The 23,073-nt window shown below is 39.1% G+C and overlaps 1 protein-coding gene across 2 annotated transcripts in view; it reads left to right on the forward strand.

Annotated features, from left to right (window-relative positions):
- LOC126273558 (uncharacterized) overlaps positions 1 to 23,073 on the forward strand; it is a 247,682-nt gene that overhangs the window by 200,726 nt on the left and 23,883 nt on the right. For both annotated transcript variants that reach the window (XM_049977043.1, XM_049977044.1), the window contains 2 exons: positions 12,781 to 13,026; positions 13,771 to 13,932. In XM_049977043.1, coding sequence (XP_049833000.1) covers positions 12,781 to 13,026; positions 13,771 to 13,932 — 408 coding nt within the window. The remainder of the gene's footprint in view (positions 1 to 12,780; positions 13,027 to 13,770; positions 13,933 to 23,073) is intronic.

The following is a 23,073-nucleotide window of genomic DNA, read 5'->3' on the forward strand; positions in this document are numbered from 1 at the left end:
TCTACAGTTAATAACCAATAATTTGCGATCAGGTCCACATCTGCCCCTGGAAATGTCTTAAAATGTAAAACTTAGTTCCTAAATCTCTGTGTAATCTTTCTAAAACCTTCCAATCTCTCCAGATCTCCTCCATGTATACAACCTTCTTTCATGATTATTAAACCAGATTATGCTCTGTGCAAAATTCTATCAGGTGGCTTCCTCTTTCATTCTGTAACCCCAGTCCATATTTACCTACTATTTTCCTTCTCTTCCTTTTTCTATCAAATTCCAGTCCCCCATGACTTAAATTTTCGTCTCCCTTCACTATCTGAATAATTTCTTTTATCACATCATACATTTCTACAATCTCTTCATCAGTGGAGCTAGTTGGCACATAAATTTGTATTCCTGTGGTAGGCATGGGCTTTGAGTCTATCATGACTACAATAAGGCATTCACTATACTGTTTCTAGTAGCTTATCTGTGCTCCTATTTTTTTATTCATTATTACAGCAACTTCTGCACTACCCCTATTTGATTTTGTATTTATAACACTGAATTCCCTGACCAGAAGTCTTGTTCTTCCTGCCACAAAACTTCACTAATTTCTCTATATCCAACTTTGACCTACCCATTTCCCTTATTAAATTTTCTATCCTACCTGCCCAATTAAGGCCTCTGACATTCCACACACCACACTCCAATCCGTATAACGTCAGTTTTCTTTCTCCTGATAATGACATACTGAGTAGTCCCCACCCAGAGATCCATATGGGGGACTATTTTACCTCCAGAATTTTTCCCCCCCAAGAGGCTGCCATCATTATTTAACCATACAGTAAAGCTGCAATGTCCTTGGGAAAAATTATGGTTGTAGTTTCCCCCTTGCTTTCAGCCATTCGCAGTTCCAGCACAGCAAGGCCGTTTTGGTTGATGTTACAAGGCCAGATCAGTCCGTCATCCATACTGTTGCCCCCTTGCAACTACTGAAAAGGCTCCTGCCCCTCTTCAGAAATTGCTTGCTTGTCTGGCCTCTTGACATATACCCCTCCATTGTGGTTGCACCTACAGTACAGTTATCTGTATCACTGAGTTGTGCAAGCCTCCTCACCAATGGCAAGGTCCATGATTCATGGGGGGAAATTGTGTGTTAGAAACAGCAAAAAAATGAGTCTTTGTGTGATTTAACATTAGTTTATTTTGTACAAGGCATGAACTTACGTTACGAACTGCACTATTTGAAACAGAGGCAGTGTTGCACACAACATCCTTTACTACCAAGTTAGTGTCATAAGCAAACTGAAATATTCTAGAATTACCTGTAATACTACAGAGCATATCATTTATATAGATAAGGAACAGGAGTGCCCCCAACAATGATCCCTGGGGCACCGCTGATTTGACTGTACCCCACTCAGACCCCACATCATAGCCATTCTCAACACTGTGAAGAATGATCTTTTGGTGTCTGTTGTTAAAGTTAAAGGTGAGCCAGTTGTGAGCTACTCTCTGTATTCCATAATGATCCAACTTACAGAGAAAAATTTTTGTGATCAACACAATCAAATGCCATAATTAGATCAAAATATATGCCTAGCATTCAAAACCTTTGTTTAATACATTGCATACCTCACAGAGAAAAGAAAATACAGGATTTTCAGTTCTTCCACCACAGTAGAACAGTAAATATGATAACAAATTATGTTATACAAAATGGTCCATTACTCTTACATAAGCAGCCTTTTCAATATCTTTAGCAAACACTGATGACACAGAAACAGGTCTAAAATTGTCTACATAATCCCTTTCTCCCTTTTTATAAAGTGGCTTTGCTACTGAGTGCTTTAATTGTTCAGGAAACTGACCATTCTTAATGGAAAATTTACAAATATGTCTAAGTACAGTGCTAACGTGCAGCAAAGTACTTTAATATACTGCTAGGTACTCCATCATATCCATGAGAGTCTTGAGTCTTCAGTGATTTAATTATGCACTTGATCTCCCCTTGTCTGTATCACAGAGGAGTATTTCAGACATAAATTTCAGAAAGGCATTTTTCAAGAGAGCTCTTTGATTCCTTGTAGAAACTAAGTTTTTATTTAATTGACCAGAAATGCTCAAAAAACGATTGTTAAATGCTGTACATGATTTATCAGTAAGAGAAATATTTTTACTATGAACTGACATTACATCGTTGACCATGTGCTGCTGACCAGACGCTTCCTTCACAACTGACTACATGATTTTAATTTTTACCTGTGAATTAGCTATTCTATTTGAGGACCACAGACTCTTTGCTTTCTGATAACATTTTTAAGCATCTTACAATAATGTTTGTAATGGCCTACTGTAGCTTGATTGTGGCTACTTCTAACATTTTGACATAATTCCCACTTTGTTCTACAAGATACCCTTATCCCACTAGTCAGTCACCCATGCTGCCTTTTACTGCTGCTAATGCCCTGTTTAAAAGATTCTAATGGAAAGCAACTTACAAAAAGCATGAGAAATGTGTTAAGAGAAACATTGTATTTGTCACCTATGTTATTGGCACTATAAGCATCCTGCCACTCTCGTTCCTTAAAGAGGTTTAAAAAACTGTCTATTACCATTGGATTAGATCTGGATAGTTTATAATAATTTGTAATATTGTTGGAGTACAAAAGCCTTTTAGTGTTAAAATTTTGTGCATCATGGTCTAAAAGACCATTCACCCTTTTACTAACAGAATTCCTATCTAGTAATGAAGAATGAATAAAAATATTGTGTATGGCTATGCCACTGTTTCCCTGCACCTTGGTTGGAAAAAACATAATCTGTGTCAGATTGTATGAGTTCAGTAGATCTACCAGCATTTTTTTTTTTTTTTACATAATCATAATAACCACACTGCAAGCAGCAACACCAGTGCATGATGGGAGTGAAAGCTGGGTGGAGGTAAGGAGCAGGCTTGGGTGGGGAGGGGGAAGGAGAATCACAGTCTACCATCTAAAACCTGATTCCACCCAGCCTTATAACACTACCTGCTGACAAAGGCTCCACCACTGTAATTTTGAACTGCAAGGATTACCTGGTGGAAGGACTGCAGCAGCTGTCACAGTGACACGATTCCAGAAGTCCTTCAGGATCTACAACCACTCTTCAAATTCTTAGGCCCATCCCAGAACTCCTCTGCAGAGTCCATGTGTCTCCTCACCCCTACCAGTCCCCACACTGCCTCCTCCTACATGCTTCCTAACCACCCAGGATGCCCTTTTGTGGCTGGTTACTGTGCCACCTTCAACCTATTACCTGGAACCTATCCTCCTAAATAAAAGATACCAACATTTTCCTCCATAGTTCCTGTTCCTTTCCAACATGGTGACCTGGTCATCACTGTTGATGCCACCTCCCTTTGGACTAACATTCCCCTCCTTCCTAGTCACAAACTATATCCTCACCCACAATTATTTCTCCTTTGAAGGCATTGCCTACAAACAAATCTGGAGTATGGCTATGGGCACCGGCATGGCACCATCCTATGCCAACCTTCTCATTAGCCATCTAGAGGAATCCTTCCTAAACACACAGAATCCTAAACCCCTCACCTGGTTCAGATTCATTGATGATGTTGAGGTTGAGGACACCATATCCACATGACTTCACCCCCATTTGCTTCACTTGGTCGTACTCATCTCAACAAGCCACCTCAAAGATGGCTACATTAGTACCTCCATCCATATCAAACCTGCTAACCAGCTGCAATACCTGCATTTCGACAACTGTCATCCGTTCCATACGAAATTATCCCTTCCAGACAACCTGTGGTTGTTAAATCTGTAGTAATGAGTGGTCCCTCTCGAAATATACTGAGGGTCTTACTGAAGCCATCACAGACCGCAATTATCCTCCAGTGTTGTACAAAAACAAATCTCCCTTGCCTTATCTTTCCTGCCCCCCACAAGCTCCCAAAGTTCCACAGTCTGGCCACAGAGGAACATTCCCCTTGTAACTCAGTACCACCCAGGACGGGAGCAGTTGAACTACATTCTCCACCATGGTTTGGACTGTCTCTCGTCGTGGCCTGAAATGAGAAATGTGCTGCCCAATAACCTTCCCACACCTCCAACAGTGGTATTCCACTGTCCACCAAGCCTACACAATATACTCATCCACCATTATACAACCCCTGCTCCCAACCACTTGCCTCATGGCTCTGCCTCTGTAGATGCAAGACCTGTACCTTGCATCCTTCCACCACCACCTACTCCAGTCCAGTCACAAACATCACCTATCCTATCAAAGGCAGGGCTACCTGTAAAACCAGTCATGTGCTCTACAAGCTAAGCTGCAACCACTGTGCTGCATTCCATTGTGGGCATGACAACCAACAAGCTGCCTGTCTGCATGAATGGCCACCAACAAACTGGACAAGAAACAAGTGGACCACCATGTTGCTGAGCATGATGCCAAACATGACATCCTTCATTTCAGTGACTGCCTCACAGCCTGTGCCATATGGGTCCTTCTCACCAAAACCAGCTGTTCTGAATTGTGCAGGTGGAAACTTTCCCTGCAATACATTCTATACTCCCATAACCCTCTTGCCCTCAAACTTCATTAGTTACTGTCCACACCCATCCAACTGCATCCCTGTTCCCAGTCCAACACTACACAGCCGTCATTTCACCATCACACCCAATCTTTTTATATCTCTGTCCTTCTGAACCCCCCCCCCCCCCCCCCCACTCCCCCACACTGCCCTCTGTCTAACCTGCATCACTACACTGTCCTCAACCCCTAACATATCCCTCCCCCACCCCACCCCAGCCTTCTCCTTACCCCCACCCGGTTACCAGTCCCATCATGCACTGCTGCTGCTGCCCACAGTGTGGTTTAAGTTGACAGAGACTGCAGAGGTGTGTGTGTGGTCTATTTTTGATGAAGGCCTTACTGGCTGAAAACTTTAGTTATTTGTGACAGTCTTTTTGTTGTGCCTATCTGTGACTCATCACCTCTACTATATGGTGAGTGGCAGCTTTCCTTTTCATAATATACAAAATTAATATTGAAGTCAACACATATAACTATGTTTTGGTACTTCTTATAAAATGAATCAAGAACCCTCTCTAGCTTGAGCAGAAATGTTCTGAAGTCAGAGTTAGGGGACCTGTGAACAACAACTACTAGAAGTTTAGTTTCACTAAATTCAACTACCCCTGCACAATATCCAAATACCTGTGCATTGCAGTGCCGTGATTCATCTATGGTCTCAAATGGAAAACTTTATTTACGTACATGGCCACTCCCCCACTCCACAAAGAACTCCTTGGTAAACAGCCAGCTAATCTGTATCCTGGTGAAGGAAACCTCTGAATTGTCAAATTATTTAAGTGGTGCTCCAATATACCAGTGATGTCAGACTCAACATCTATTGTTGGTTTACTAACTTTATCTTTAATACCTCTTATGTTTTGATGAAATATGCTAATTCCTCCACTACTTGGATACCTGACCTCCTCTCGAGGTGATTCCATTTGAGACCGTAGATGAATCACGGCACAGCACTGAACAGGTATTTGAATATTGTGCTGGGGTAGTTGAATTTAGTGAAACTAAACTTCTAGTAGTTGTTGTTTACAGGTCCCTTAAATCTGACTTCAGAATGTTTCTCCTCAAGCTAGAGAGGGACTTCCTTTAAGCAGGAATACCTATCAGCTGACTTCAATGTAAAAGAGGTGCAGCTCTAACACCAACTACTACAGGAATTTTTCCATGAGTGATCCCACAACCACCCACTACACTGTCACCTATAAGCTTTGCTGGCCGCCTCTTCCCATACCTATTGAGATGCAGGCCATGCCTAGTGAAGCCCGATCTATTGATAGACTCAGCTGGCACCTCTGCAGTGTGAGTTACGCCCTCTACCTTCAGTACCTTCTCCAGCCCCTTGTTAACATGCCTTAGGATGAGGCTGATCGTGATGCTGAAACACTTACACAAAGTGGACATTAGTGCCACCAGTTTGAGTAGCTATTTTTACCAAAATTCCAAATCAAATTCACCCCATTAAGGAAAGAAAGACAGAGAACAATTGGAGATAAAATAAAGTGTGATCAACATAAATTAATCAAAAATGGCAAATATCAGAAAACCACACAAAATACAACAGTAACGGATAATATTGAGGAACTAATACCAATTTTAAAATAAGTTGCTGAAGAATTGGCCCCAGTAAATCAACACAAAAGACATGTATGGTGGAGTGGACTATAAAATGTGATGAAATTCATCATGAGATACATCAATCTGGGACAAAATTTCAGAGTCACAAAACAGAAGAAAATGCAACTAATCTCAAAAACATCAGAAAAACAAAGTGGCACTATCAAAAGGGGCTACTGAGTTCCATTGAAGAAAATACTACAAAAACAATTGCAAAGAGTATTTCAAAACTTTGATGAGCTGTTACATAATTACAACCCTCCCACACCATCACTGAGAAGTAATGGTGGAAGAATAGCCCGTAATGAGGAAAGCAAAGAAATAATGGCAGAAGTATTCAACAAGCCCTTGAAGTGTGATGAACCTGGAAGGCTTGTAACAAAAGACACAGGCACCCCTGTAAAAATCAAACCAGAAAATATAAAGTCCCCTACAGCACAAGAAATTTAAATTTCACTTAAATAAATGAGAAACTACAAAGCATATGGGGAAAAGCAAATATTTGCAGAAATGTGGATGTATGCTGGTAAAACAACTTGGACGTCTTTACATATTATTTTACAAAAATGTGGGCAACAGGAAAATTCCCAGATTAGACACAGCTATAATTAACCCACTTCAAAGAAAGGAGACAAAACTGATACAGACAACTGTAGAGGAATCTCGCTCTTGTACTGTACCTACAAAAATTTTTCCAAGATTTTACAGAACAGTATCAAAGAATGACGATAGTGAACTGGGGAAATACCAAGAAGACTTCAGACTTTGGAGGAGGAGTGCCAAACAAATAATTACTTTGAAATTAATTATGGCTTATTACTGCAAATGAAACAAGGCTCTATCAATTACATTTATAGATTTTCAGAAAGCATCTGATTCCATCCACAGACTCTCATGCTAAAAATTTTGAGACATTTTGGGTTCACCCCAAAATTAAGTAAACTGATGGAACTTAACAAATACAAATTTGAAAATTAAGTTCAGAGGAGAACTTTCTGGGTCATTCTTGGTAAAAACTAGTTTAAGGTAGGGAGACAGCATGTCGCCTTACTTTTAATTGTGCCTTTGAATACATAATGAGGGAATGGTACAAGGACAATCCAGAGAACATTAAGGTTAAAGTTGAACTGTTAAGGATTTGCTGAGGACTTGCTCTTTGTGCCAACGACATTCAAGTAATCAAACAACAACATGCAATCATTATAGGAAAAGGCCCGGAGTATTGGCTTTAAAATATCTTTTGAAAAAACACCAACAGAACTGCCGCTGGGAAACAAATTTAGAATTGGAGAACACAACATAAAAATTGTTGAAAAGTTTAAGTACTTGGAAGAAGTAATAATACACAACAAAAATGAGAAACCATCATGGTAGAGCAGAATAAACAAATTGATTAAAACACAACATGTTACCAAGAACACATATAACAAAACATGTGTCTCAGTAGCCACAAAGCTGCAAAACTACAAAACAGTCACACAAGTTTTGACATCTTCATAAGTTCTAGCAGTTTTTAATGAGAATGCCAAGGAAGAACTATGCACTGATGCAAGTGGTTATGAGATAGGTGTGGTTCTAGAGCAAATCCAAGAAGGTGCTGATGTCAAGAAGGTGCCAATGTGAGGGTAAAAACATGTAGAATATATCCTATTTAAGAGCTGAGAAGCTAGTGGACATGCACAACTTTCCAACATACTGTTAGTTTCATAGGTAACTCAGTCATAGGTTGGTGGCACAGATACCATGGTGCATACCTGCTGTATTTATACATTGGGTGCAGACCATGGGTGCTGGTGGCTGCCAGGTGATTTGAAGGAGTCTTTGTAATAATACACTTAAAAAGTATGGAACAAAAAGAGCTATGATGTAACTGTAAAAATAATGAGGGAGGATTCTCCAAACACCAGGACCAATTTCAATCAAATTTGACACAGAAACAGCATGCCTCATGAGAATCAGCATTGTGAGGTAAACAGACTAGCTGCAATAGGAGCAAAGATACAGTCAAAAATATATTTCTTCCAGCCTCCATGCTGCCCTGCATGGGCAAGCATGTTGTGTGGAAACAGTATCGGTCTGCCAAATCAACTAGCTTTGAAGTGCAGCCTACATGACAGGGCAAGAAATGTTTTTCTGAGTCTCTACATGTAGGCTGCCCTCTCTATCAAACTTGCTGTGTTGGAGTAATATCGACCTGCATTCTCTACTTGCTTTGCATGCCGACCTATACTGCAGGGGCAAATAAATTATTTTCAAGCCATTGATATGTAACCTGGCCTGTGTGGCAGGTGTGTTGAGACCGTATTATCAACCTGCTGTATTGAACTATATTGCAGGGGCTGCACGTGCCAATAAGCATGGCTGGGGATAGATTTAAGTGAATAGAGAGGATGGACAGAGTGAGGGGGAGAGATGCATGAAGCAGGTGAAAGGTGTCCAGGGGTGGAGATGGAAAGAGAGTGGGAGGAGGATATGGTCAAAGAGATTGGAAGAAATGTATGGTCAAAGAGAGGGGATGGAGAAAATTAACAGAGAGAGGGTGAGGGGGATATAAAGAGACAGGGTGAGTGGAGAGGAGGAGGCAGAGAGAGGGGGAAGAGATCAATAGAGAGGGGGAGGAGGAGATGTGTTGAAAATATATGTTGAATGCATATAAGGGTGAAGCTGTGGGTAAAAGCTTAGTATTATTAGTAAAGCTGAATTCATGTTATGAAATACGTCACAGTGAATACTGGTATTTTAACAGAAGTATTTAATTTGATTGCAACTGTTTTTAAGGGAAATGAGTGAAGTTACAGTATGACAACTGGTAAGAAGATGTAGTCCAAGAAACTCTAGCCAAGGAGTAATAAGTAGAGACCATCATAAGGATTTTACTCTGAATGTCTCGAAACCGAGCAACAAAAAGAGATGGAAAGAAACACTCTGGTGGAATGATAAAACAAGGATTTATTACAGAAGAAGAATAGAGCCTTAAGGGTATGGTTCCAGAAGAGATGTGGGCAGTAAAATTACATGCACACCCAAACATAGGTTCACAAATCTCCTTGTAGAAATTGCACTGTATGTCACAATCAAAAATGTGCTTTTCCAGGCACTAAATTGACTTGGTCCTCTACTTTGAACCCAAAGCTGGTAAAGATGTCTAAGCTGAAAATATTATTAGCAGTACAGGGCCGTACAGATAGGAAGGTTAATACTTGTTTGATATTTTTTGTAGGTAGTTACCAATAACAGTTCTATGAGGATAAGAATGAGGATAGGAATGGTCCTGCAGCAGCAAGATGAGACTTGGTGCTGGACCTGTTGTGATGGGCTGCTTGTTGACACAGCTGCGAGGTAGCTCTGCTTGCTACTGCATGTATGGTGCAGGCAGCTGCTTCTGGAATCCTGGCTACTGCAATCAGGGCCGTGCTGCAGATTCTTCGACTTGTGTGACTACTGTCACAATTCCCTGGAGGGAAGGCATTTCTGACCAACCTGATTAACATTACAAAAAAAAGCACACTCGAAGCTGACGGGATAGCAGAATGATCGAAGTACATCTCCCAGTGGACACTGGTGATTTGGATGCCTGTAAACCCCAATGAGATTTAGAGGTGGAAAAAGATGATGAGTCTGAATCATCAGATGACTGCTGTTCACTATTCCAATAAATTACTCATGATAATTAAATTTCTTGTATGAAGGCATGCTCAGCTGCAGAAACAAACCTCAAGAGATTTAGTAATTTTAAGCACTTAATGTAATCTAGGATCAGACAATGCCAAAGCTTTGCTGCGACCTCCCTGTCAGGCTAGGTGCCTTATCACTACCTGAAAGTAAGATTCTGCATACCAAACTTTATGGCTCTGACACTTTCGATTTCTAATAGCAATTTCAATGGTTGTGGACAAACTTTTATACTAAATTGTGTCACTGTGGAATTATTTTTTGATATGCCTTTTTTCTTTTTGATATAATTTTGAAATAATAATTATATTCTTAGAGGTATAGTCATGACATAGACTTCTGTAAACTGTATCTTGAAATTATTACTCTTTCTCAAATTTTCTAAGGTTATACTATTCCTATAAATGCAGTCTCAACTGTTTCTCTTTGATAATAGTATTTATTCCACTTCCATTGCCATCTAAGAAGACAAATTATAGAATTAATTTTTATTATTATTTTCTTCAGCATTTTGCTTTTTGAAAGACTTGCTTCCCAGTTACTGCACTCATTATTGTTAACTGTTTTTCTTTCTGTAACTTTTCATTTCATATGTATTGTAGGTGACTCATTACATTTGTACATTGTTGAGTTTTTTGTTAATCTTTCTTTACCTTCCAGTGGAATATTTTATTGTTTGAAGTTAGGAGATGGTTTTGGTAGTTGCTGGTGAATTTAGTTTCTTCCTCTTGCACATTTCAGAGCTGTTCTGAGTTTTGTTGAACTGGAAGTTTCAGTATCAATATTTTTCTTCTCTTGATTATATCTTTATTGTATTCCAGTTCCTAAGCTTTCCATAATTAATCCTCTTAGTCCTGAATTATTCCCATCAAAACTATGAGGGCTTGCTGAAAAGTAAAGCTTCCAACATCTTTATGTGAAAACTCCTATAGATTTATTTCAAATAAAACAAACTTTATTAATATTCTACATTTTTATTCTTCATGTCTACGTATTATTAATATTCTACATTTTTATTCTTCATGTCTACATATTTCTTTCTCAATATAGGCACCCTGGAAGCAAATACATTTCTCACAATGAGAGAGCAATTTGTTGATGCTATCACTGTAACATATTTGATTGTTGACTGAGCCACAACCTCACCTCTGCCTGCATTACTTCTTCGCTATCAAAATGAAGTCGTCAAAGATGTTCTTTAAATTCTGGAGACAGATTAATATTATGGAGCCAAATCAGGACAGTGCGGAGGGTATGTTTCAGCACTTTTGTGTGCTCTGGCACTGTCGTGCTGAAGGAGAGGTCCCTCTGGCTGTGGAAAAACTCTTATAATTAGTGCTTTAAGTTTTCTTAGGGCGTCTCGTGCACAGATATTTTATGTTTCACGCGGCCATGTTGCACATTACAATTTGGAGCCCTCTAGTGACAGAGGGTTGCAGCTTGCATCACTGAACTGGGAAGTGGACTGAGATGCCTGACATGTAGTCCCTCAACCAATATTGAAAATAGAGTAAAAAATTTGGGGCACTACTTTTCAGCATACCCTCATATACACTCATGTTATTTTGTGTTTGCTATGTTTTATCTGACAATGACTTTCTACAAAAGTATAGAACATTTTTTAAACACATGTATAACAAAAAAAAGTAAAGTACCCAGAAAGGGAGGAGGAAATGAAATGAAATGAAAATACAAGGATTGAGAGGCTATGCAGTGTTATTTCAGTGATTACTAAATAGAATAAAATTTACAGAGAAATGGGCATATTAACCCAATTATAAGCATGACATTACAACCCCTCTGGCTTGGATGCATAAACTGATTCACTTGGTCAAGGTGCCATAAAGTTGGCCAACAACTGTTGTAACTGATTGCACATGAGTTCTATTTGAGATATATTTGCAGGTCGTGCTTTATATCAGAATATCACATAATACACACAGCTTATAGAGATAAGTGCCATGTGTGAATGAGCAATGTCCTTTTGAAACATGGCACCTTTATACTGTCACATCAGAGGTAACACGTGACAATGCGGGATGTCCATGATGTACCAGTGTGCCATCAGGGTTCCCTCAGTCACTACCAGCCACGACCTGAAGTCAAACCCCATGGCTCCCCACATGTCAATGTCATACTTACCAACTATAACCTAAGGTAGTGCAGTACCACAATTCATTGCTGATCACAATAACACCATTAATCAGTAATCCATGCTTCCCAGTCATCATATCACTCCAAACGCAGCTGTTTATGTTGAACTCTTAATGGCAGCCTATGTGTGGGATGGTAACTCTCTAGCCTGGCTGCTGCTGGTATCCAGTTGATGGTCCAGGGTAACACTAAATATTTCACACAACTTCTTGAATGACAAGCACAGGTGTGAAGAGGCTACGATGTTCTTGGTGCGTAATACAGTGATCCTCCCTTGTGGTGATCAGATGCGCCTTCCTCACTTTTCTGTGCAGTCAAATATTGGTCCACAGTCACATCCAAATGTCCCACAATCTGTATATTGCACTCTTTGACCCATTGGCCAAATGAAGAGCAACAATGAGGCTCCTTTTCAAGCTCTGCTAGATGCTGATAATGCTGCAGTCTCACATCAGTACACGGCATCTCAAGAGTCCTTCACAGTGATCACTCAATTTCTGACACTGTTCATGCTCATTACGTACCATACTAGGCCTGGTAACAACACCAAACTTGAACATTTGTGCACTGTGGTGTCCATTCTGTCAGAGAGAATTGCAACTCTTCATTATTTATATACCCACCGATGGTGTGAAAGTATTCAGTGATATTGACACTAAACCAAACTTAGTGGGTGCTACACTTTTTTTTTGGTCAAACAGTTTAGTTTTCCATATAGAGACTCATACTAACAATATTCCTGACTAATTACTGTTATTTTATTTTCAGCCTCCTGCTGAGAAATTGTCTGCATCTCAACCTTCTTGCATTCCTGCTGTTGCCACGTGTACCACACAAGCAGTGGAAGGTACAAAAGGAAAGAATCGGGGGAGAACAGCTCCATTGTCAGTAGCTAGTGGAGCAGAGGATGCTAGATCTACTTTTCAGGAAGATTCGCTTCACTGTGTGAGCTGTCCACAGCAAGAATGCAACTGGACTGGGAGGCTTCGTAGTTTAGCATCTCATCTTCGCCAAGTAATGCACTTCCACTTTGTTTTTATTATGCAAAATATATTTTAGGTGGCGTTAAATGTTTTGATGATGCTGTCAATAGTCTTGACTAGCCCACTTATTATATTTTTCTTCATTTTCATTGTATGTAATACCTGTTTTTTTTCCCTAAGGACAACTGCATCAAATGTCTGCAGCTAAGATATTTAACAATTTGTGAGCATAGTTTGCTTTTATAATTATGCCATCAATTAATTGCTACTGACAGGGCAGTATTGTTGTGAATCAGAAAATAATGGACAAACTACGGAGAAAATGTGCCTGTTAAGTTTGAGAGAGAGAGAGAGAGAGAGAGAGAGAGAGAGAGAGAGAGAGAGAGAGAGAGAGAGAGAGAGAGAGAGAGAGAGAGATCATCATAGGAATGCTTGCCTAGTGGCAAAAGTCACTTAGAATCTTCGACCAGAATGAATTAATGCCCATGACTGAATTTTTAAAATTGTTCTGTTTCTCATAATGACCAATATAAATATTGCCAGAGCCACTGGCAACAAAACATAATTAACAAGCTTTGACTATTTAGAACTATAATTATTGATTTTTTTAAATTTCAAATTAAAGCAAAGCAACTTTAATTTTTAACTTCCTTCATAGATGGCAGACTATTCAGCAGTAAAGTGTAATGGCTTGTCTTAGAATTAGATTTTCCACTACAAACAAGACTCCCTTAAAACCAATAGCTCCATAATAATGTACTTGGTGCATGTGCAGAGACACGCAGAGGCCATCATGTCAGCTACGGAGACAAGCCACACAGTGACTGTAGCTGAACTGCAAGCTCAGCAGCATGTATATTTCCTACAGGAGGCTGGGCGCCGTCTTTTCATTGTGGCAGCACATTTCCATGGAGTAATCATGTATATCACTGTACAGGTAATAACAGATTTCATTTGACAACTGACAGGAAATTTGTAGTTAAATGTCGAGAACTGTAGAGTTTGTGAAAAATGAAAATTCATTTTACCCCTATGTGGAAGTAAGCACTTCGATGTGTAACATTAGGCCTGTATTATTCATGTAAATTTCACTTTTAAATAGTTCTGAGCCTATTGTTAGCCAGTCTTTTTATTGTTAATGGTAGTTACATGTCATTCTTTTATTGAGAATGTAATGCTGCTGTACATATAGTATAAAGTCATATACTGTGGAACTACACAGCGAGATGACAAAAATTATAGATAGCAATAGATATGCAGATGGTGGTAGTATCATGTACATGGAGATATAAAGGGACAGTGAATTGGCAGAGCTGTCATTTGTACTCAGGTGATTCATGTGAAAGGTTTCAGACATAATTGTGGCTGCACTATGGTAATTTAAGACTTTGAATGCATGGTATTTTAAGACTTTGAATGCAGAATGCTAGTTGGAGCAACATACATGGCACATTCCATTTCAGAAATCATTAGGGAAATCTATATTCAGTGATCCACAGTGTCAAGAGTGTGCTGAGAATACCACCTTTTGTAGGCATTAATCCTCACTATGGACAACACAGTGGCCGACAGCCTTCACTTAACAACCAAGAGCAGTAGCATTTGCTTAGAGTTGTCAGTGCTAATACACAAGCAATACTGTGTGAAATAACTACAGAGATGAATGTGGGGCATATGACGAATGTATCTGTTAGGACAGTGCGGTCCAATTTGGCATCCATGGGCTATGGCAGCAGACGACCAACATGAGTGCCTTTGCTAACAGCATATTGCCTGCAGCAGCTCTCCTGGTCTCATGACCTTATTGGTTGGATCCTAGATGACAGGATTGACATGGCTTGGTCAGATGAGTCCAGATTTATGTTGGTATGAGCTGATGATGGTACGATTCGTCTGGGATGCAGACTGCATGAAACCATGGACACAGGTTGTTAACAAAGCACTGTGCAAGGTGGTGTTGCTTGCATAATAGTTTTGGGCTGTGTTTATATGGAATGGACTAAGCCCTCTGGTCTAACTGAACTGATCATTGACTTCAAATGGTTATGTCCAGCTATTTGGAAACCATTTGCAGCCATTCTTGGACTTCATGTTCCCAAAAAAATGATGGAATTTTTATAGCATGCCACCGGACTACAATTCTTTGTAATTGGTTTGAAGAAGATTCTGGACAATTTGAGTGAGTGATTTGGCCAACCAGATTGCCCGACATTAATCCCTTCGAATGTTTATGGCATGTATTAGAGAGGTCAGTTTATGCACAAAATCCTACACCGGCAACGCTTTCACAACAATTATGGCTGGCTGTTAGAGGCAGCATCGCTCAGTATTTCTGTAAGGAACTTCCAATGACTTATTGAGTCCACACCATGTTGAGTTGCTGCACTACATTGGGCAAAAGGAAGTGCAACATGATATTAGGAGGTATCTCATGACTTTTGTCACCTGAATGTATATTTTGTCAGAGGAGATACATTTTAGCCCAAATTCAGAATTCTAGAGGACAATAGTAAGGGAAATTAAATTGACAGATTTCCAGTTCAGCACATAAGAACAGTGTGAAATTTGAAATAAACAAAGTTGCTTCATCAGAATATTCAGGGATATCAAAGAAATTATCTAGTGGTTTGTTTGGAACACCTCAAGAATTAGATGGTGGTTGACATAATTTGTCTAATGCACATCATACAGAAAAAGGAATGGAAATTCTTAATGAAAGTGGTTATAAATTAAATGTACATTCATGTAGTTCAAATGTAAATAAGAACAGCCATTAACACAAACAAACAAATTATGCACTTCTCATTTAAATTTGCTGGTTTTAAATAACTCCAGTAGAAATGGCTCACACAATCTATATATTATATTATTTGCTGTCATATAATCTTATATTGTACCTTCTCAAGAATAATCAATAGCAAATGTTAATAAAAGCCACAACAGCATTCAGCTGTTTTACATGTCTGTTTATTATGCCACAACTGCTTTTGTCGTATATGAATGTCTTCGTTACTCAGAAAGTGCCAAAACACTATAAGCCACATGCTTAAACATCATGAGCACAATGGTTCACTTTGCCAACCACGTGGTACAAGCACTCGGCACTATGTGCAGGATCATATTGAACTGTACACTACTGCATGTTGTTACATTCCCTGCACATACTGCTGACTGTGCTTGTCAAATGTGCTCAGAAAAGTGAATCACAATGTGCTCATCATGTTTCAGCATGTGGCTTTTAGCGTTTTGTGTGGCAATTTGGCATTTTTTGCACTGGTACATTTTGTCACCTGAAGATTTTGATGTAGTCCAAAACTGTTTGAGGCATAACAAACACACAAATACCAGCTGAGGCAGCTTTTATTAACATTCATATTAGTTAGTGATGAAGATTATTTCATGAACTACTTGTAATAACTGTACCTGTTGTTAATTATGTTTGGGTATATTTCAATTTTCTTCAGAAATGTTTTAGTTACCTACCACAGCTATAAGAAAACCTGTAAGCCAATATTTGATTCTAAATGTATCAGCTGTTTTGAAGATTGCCCTCTGGAGCAGTTTAACCTGTATCAGTTAACCTTCCGGTTGAAGCTTTCTGGTATACTGAAACCATTTGCCAGACAGGGATTCAAAGTGAGAATCTCTGTCTCTCACAAAAAAAGCTCTACCAATAGAGCAATGTAGGCATGACTCACAACATGTCCTCAAAGCTGTAGCATGCATAGCTGAATAGGATGTTTTCCTGTGAAAGTCAAATGCCCTGCTCCCTATCAGATACACTATTTTAATCTGACAGGAAGCTCTAGATTTGTGCCTACTCCTCTGCAGGGCAAAAATTCATTTTGGAATACCTTGGTTGTATCTTTGTAATATGAAGATAGCATGATTGATCAGGATGTTTTTGTTGCAACGATACAGAACTGTCTTGAGCCAATGGCATTGATAAATTAACAATTTAATGAAAAGAAGGAAATGATTCATTAATCCAACTGGAAGAGTAAATGTACTTCGAAGTCAGAATTCCCTCTCTCACATTAAATCCTGAGACACCAGGTTGTTTCCTGTTACTTAAATAAAGCATCAAATTACCATATCACATGTCTTGATCACCATAGTAAACTGGCATTTTTAGTGTCTAAGACATAAAATATGCCTGTTGAATAATGACTGCTCCATAGAGCATCATGTAGAAAAGCTGGATTTTGAAGCATTTTAGACCTATTTTGTGTAATGTTGCTGTAAATACTGTCTAATACATGCTTCTCTCATTTTCATGTATAGGTTATGATACATAGGGTGACTCAAAAAGGATTTCACAGCTATGGAATGATACAGAAATTTATTGAGATAACTTGATTTATGTAGTGCATCTGTACCTCATTTCCTCATAGAAGATTGATGCTTCCTTGATAATAGCTTTGCAGGCCAGTGCATTGGCCATGAAGGGCCACTCGCATGATCAGCTCGCTCCCCAAACTTGATACCACTGGATTTCTCTTCCCCTCGCCGTGTGTGTGTGTGTGTGTGTGTGTGTGTGTGTGTGTGTGTGTGTGTGTGTGTGTGTGTGTGTGTTTGTTTGGTAATATGTTAGCAAAGAACTGTGCCAGATTTCTTGTTGCATGCTCTTCAGTCCTGTGAAAGTGGCCATGTTTACTTGCAGATTCATTTGCCAATCTCCCCAGCATCTCTCCAACTCCATATTGGCAAATATTGTGGCTGAAACTTTCTGAAGTAGTTAGAATCACTAGAAATAGTGATATTTATTTTTAGAGTCTGACCTAATTATTTATAAGAGATAAGCACTCATTTATTTATTTCTTGAATCCAACTTCCACTGTTGAATTGTAGTATGCAATATTAACAATTATAAGCTTCCTTAGTCTTTGTGAGAGCAAGAACAAAATTTGAGTCATTGATAATGCATTCAACAACAGAGATAGTGCAATGATGATGATCACTTTTATTATGCAACAAGTAATGTCTTCGATTCCTACACACAACACAGCATCTGACACAGTTATTTCTGTAATAAAGTTTATATTACTATGATCTCCCCGGGTGTATAACAGGGTGAGCTATGAATTGATGCTGAACTCCTGTATCATTTACTAAATGCAATATTATTTTAAATTTTTCCACGCCACATCACTGGTAATATTTAAGTAAGTTTACATTACATTGTCCATTTAAGCATTGTTCAGGTATGTCATGACAATAGTTACGTCTTAATTTACATCTGTATTTGCCTTTAGCGATGTAACTTTTAAGTGTTGTGTGATGTTCACTATGTTTCATTACAGTTCTCAGCACTGGAAAAAACTATTCTTGATTATATCTTGCCTCCTCATTTGAGTATGGAGTAATGTCTTTGGTTCCTATGCACAGGACAGTATCTGATGCACTTATTTCCATAATAAAATATTATTTCCATAATAAAATATTTCCATAATAAAAACAATAATAAAACTAACTGCATGCTTCCCCTAACATGACACATTGTCTGAGCGTGACGATTCAGATTCTTTATTCACCATTGACCACCTGAGGTGGAATAAGCAATTTACATGGATATCATTTATCATTTTCCTTGAATAGTACCTTAAAGCTAAATGAGCATTGCAAATAGTGTCCATAGATGATAACACACACCATAACATAAGATAAATACATTCAGTGACATCACATAATGAAATCCTTAAAAATTAATGTCAATTGATTTTATATTCATAAATTCTATTATATTGTAAAAAGGATTGATTAGTAAACAGTTTAGTAACTTGCTTCTGAAGCGACTTATGTGAGCCAACCAAGAAGAAAATTGAAGTTCATTAAATTTTTTGGACTATTGAATAGATGGGAATTCCCTGTTCTTGTCAGCCTATGCCTAAGTATGTCTAATTTTGTTTTGCCTCTGGTATTATGGTTGTGTATGTTTTCCCTCATTTCAAATCTGATATATTGTTTTTTTTTGCATACAAAGCTGAGGCGTATATATAAAGATTAATAACTGTTTACATTTTCAGCAGAATGAACAGTGGCTGGCAGTGCTCTGATCTAGCAGAATTGCTCATTGCCCGTATCACTTCTTCTGAATTTTTAGAACTTCAGTGATGTGAAGAGTGTCCCCATATCAGCAGTCCATACTCTATATGCGACTGAAAGAGTCCAAAATAAATAACTCTTAAATATCCGTTTGTCACCAGGCTTCTCAGTTTCCACATTAAATACGTAACTTGAGACAATTTTGTGCAGGTATGGTTGATGTGTGTTTCCCATGTTAACTTAGTCTACACGAATTCATAGAATTTTAACTGCTTTCACCTCTACCTCTTTTGACAATCCTAGTATAATCTGCTTCCCCCCATGAACCATGGACCTTGCCGTTGGTGGGGAGGCTTGCGTGCCTCAGCGATACAGATGGCCGTACCGTAGGTGCAACCACAACGGAGGGGTATCTGTTGAGAGGCCAGATAAACATGTGGTTCCTGAAGAGGGGCAGCAGCCTTTTCAGTAGTTGCAGGGGCAACAGTCTGGATGATTGACTGATCTGGCCTTGCAACATTAACCAAAACGGCCTTGCTGTGCTGGTACTGCGAACGGCTGAAAGCAAGGGGAAACTACAGCCGTAATTTTTCCCGAGGACATGCAGCTTTACTGTATGATTAAATGATGATGGCATCCTCTTGGGTAAAATATTCCGGAGGTAAAATAGTCCCCCATTCGGATCTCCGGGCGGGGACTACTCAGGAGGATGTCGTTATCAGGAGAAAGAAAACTGGCGTTCTACGGATCGGAGCGTGGAATGTCAGATCCCTTAATCGGGCAGGTAGGTTAGAAAATTTAAAAAGGGAAATGGATAGGTTAAAGTTAGATATAGTGGGAATTAGTGAAGTTCGGTGGCAGGAGGAACAAGACTTCTGGTCAGGTGACTACAGGGTTTAAACACAAAATCAAATAGGGGTAATGCAGGAGTAGGTTTAATAATGAATAGGAAAATAGGAATGCGGGTAAGCTACTACAAACAACATAGTGAACACATTATTGTGGCCAAGATAGATACGAAGCCCACGCCTACTACAGTAGTACAAGTTTATATGCCAACTAGCTCTGCAGATGATGAAGAAATTGAAGAAATGTACGATGAAATAAAAGAAATTATTCAGATAGTGAAGGGAGACGAAAATTTAATAGTAATGGGTGACTGGAATTCGAGTGTAGGAAAAGGGAGAGAAGGAAACATAGTAGGTGAATATGGATTGGGGCTAAGAAATGAAAGAGGAAGCCGCCTAGTAGAATTTTGCACAGAGCACAACTTAATCATAGCTAACACTTGGTTTAAGAATCATGAAAGAAGGTTGTATACGTGGAAGAACCCTGGAGATACTAAAAGGTATCAGATAGATTATATAATGGTTAGACAGAGATTTAGGAACCAGGTTTTAAGTTGTAAGACATTTCCAGGGGCAGATGTGGACTCTGACCACAATCTATTGGTTATGACCGGTAGATTAAAACTGAAGAAACTGCAAAAATGTGGGAAATTAAGGAGATGGGACCTGGATAAACTGAAAGAACCAGAGGTTGTACAGAGTTTCAGGGAGAGCATAAGGGAACAATTGAGAGGAATAGGGGAAAGAAGAAGAATGGGTAGCTCTGAGGGATGTAGTAGTGAAGGCAGCAGAGAATAAAGTAGGTACAAAGACGAGGGCTGCTAGAAATCCTTGGGTAAGAGAAGAAATATTGAATTTAATTGATGAAAGGAGGAAATATAAAAATGCAGTAAATGAAGCAGGCAAAAAGGAATACAAACGTCTCAAAAATGAGATCGACAGGAAGTGCAAAATGGCTAAACAGGGATGGCTAGAGGACAAATGTAAGGATGTAGAAGCTTATCTCACTAGGGGTAAGATAGATACTGCCTACAGGAAAATTAAAGAAACCTTTGGAGAGAAGAGAACCACATGTATAAATATCAAGAGCTCAGATGGCAGCCCAGTTCTAAGCAAAGAAGGGAAGGCAGAAAGGTGGAAGGGGCGATGTACTTGAGGACAATATTATGGAAATGGAAGAGGATGTAGATGAAGACGAAATGGGAGATAAGATACTGCGTGAAGAGTTTGACAGAGCACTGAAAGACCTGAGTCGAAACAAGGCCCCCGGAGTAGACAACATTCCATTAGAACTACTGACGGCCTTGGGACAACCAGTCCTGACAAAACTCTACCAGCTGGTGAGCAAGCTGTATGAGACAGGCGAAATACCCTCAGACTTCAAGAAGAATATAATAATTCCAATCCCAAAGAAAGCAGGTGCTGACAGATGTGAAAATTACCGAACTATCAGTTTAATAAGCCACGGCTGCAAAATACTAACGCGAATTCTTTACAGACGAATGAAAAAACTGGTAGATGCAGACCTCAGGGAGGATCAGTTTGGAATCCGTCGAAATGTTGGAACACGTGAGGCAATACTGACCTTACGACTTATCTTAGAAGAAAGATTAAGAAAAGGCAAACCTACATTTCTAGCATTTGTAGACTTAGAGAAAGCTTTTGACAATGTTGACTGGAATACTCTTTTTCAAATTCTAAAGGTGGCAGGGGTAAAATACAGGGAGCGAAAGGCTATTTATAATTTGTACAGAAACCAGATGGCAGTAATAAGAGTCGAGGGGCATGAAAGGGAAGCAGTGGTTGGGAAAGGAGTGAGACAGGGTTGTAGCCTCTCCCCGATGTTATTCAATCTGTATATTGAGCAAGCAGTAAAGGAAACAAAAGAAAAATTTGGAGTAGGTATTAAAATTCATGGAGACGAAGTAAAAACTTTGAGGTTCGCCGATGACATTGTAATTCTTTCAGAGACGGCAAAGGACTTGGAAGAGCAGTTGAATGGAATGGACAGTGTCTTGAAAGGAGGATATAAGATGAACATCAACAGAAGCAAAACGAGGATGATGGAATGTAGCCAAATTAAATCGGGTGATGCTGAGGAATTATATTAGGAAATGGAACAATTAAAGTAGTAAAGGAGGTTTACATTTTATATCCTCTCTACTTCGACCATCATCAGTTATTTTACTTCCTAAATAGCAGATTGGCAATGGCAATGAAAGCGTTTCTGAAGAAGAGAAATTTGTTAACATCGAATATAGATTTATGTATCAGGAAGTCGTTTCTGAAAGTATTTGTTTGGAGTGTAGCCATGTATGGAAGTGAAACATGGACGATAACTAGTTTGGACAAGAAGAGAATAGAAGCTTTCAAAATGTGATGCTACAGAAGAATACTGAAGATAAGGTGGATAGATCACGTAACTAATGAGGAGGTATTGAATAGGATTGGGGAGAAGAGAAGTTTGTGGCACAACTTGACTAGAAGAAGGGATCAGTTGGTAGGACATGTTTTGAGGCATCAAGGGATCACAAATTTAGCATTGGAGGGCAGCGTGGAGGGTAAAAATCGTAGAGGGAGACCAAGAGATGAGTACACTAAGCAGATTCAGAAGGATGTAGGTTGCAGTAGGTACTGGGAGATGAAGCAGCTTGCACAGGATAGAGTAGCATGGAGAGCTGCATCAAACCAGTCTCAGGACTGAAGACAACAACAACAACAACAGTATAATATGTTGTTTTTTATCAGGATTGCAAAGTAATACATTTGATGAGAACCAATTTAGTGCTGCTTCCAGGCTATCTTGCATCATATCTTGCTGAACTGATATGTTCTCATGCTGAGCAAGCAAAGTTGTGTCATCAGCATAACAAATAACAGTATTGGGGATACAATGGGGTAAATCATTGACTGCATGTGGGATTCCTGTCTTAACTTCTAGCAATTGTGAGCCTTTGTTTCTGACACAGGCAAACTGCTTCCTATTGTTTAGGTATGATACAATTACTGCCAATGCAGAGTCTTGTACACCATAGAATTTTAGTTTAACAAGTAAGATATCATGAGAAATGCAGTCAAATGTCTTACTTAAATCACATAAAAGAAGTGAGGCTTTATTTTTATTCCCAAATGCTGTTATTACTTCATTCATAATTGAAATCACAGCAGTGATTGTATTTCTTCCC

The sequence above is a fragment of the Schistocerca gregaria genome, chromosome 1 (genome assembly GCF_023897955.1).
Source record: "Schistocerca gregaria isolate iqSchGreg1 chromosome 1, iqSchGreg1.2, whole genome shotgun sequence".
In the NCBI taxonomy this organism is placed as follows: domain Eukaryota; kingdom Metazoa; phylum Arthropoda; class Insecta; order Orthoptera; family Acrididae; genus Schistocerca; species Schistocerca gregaria.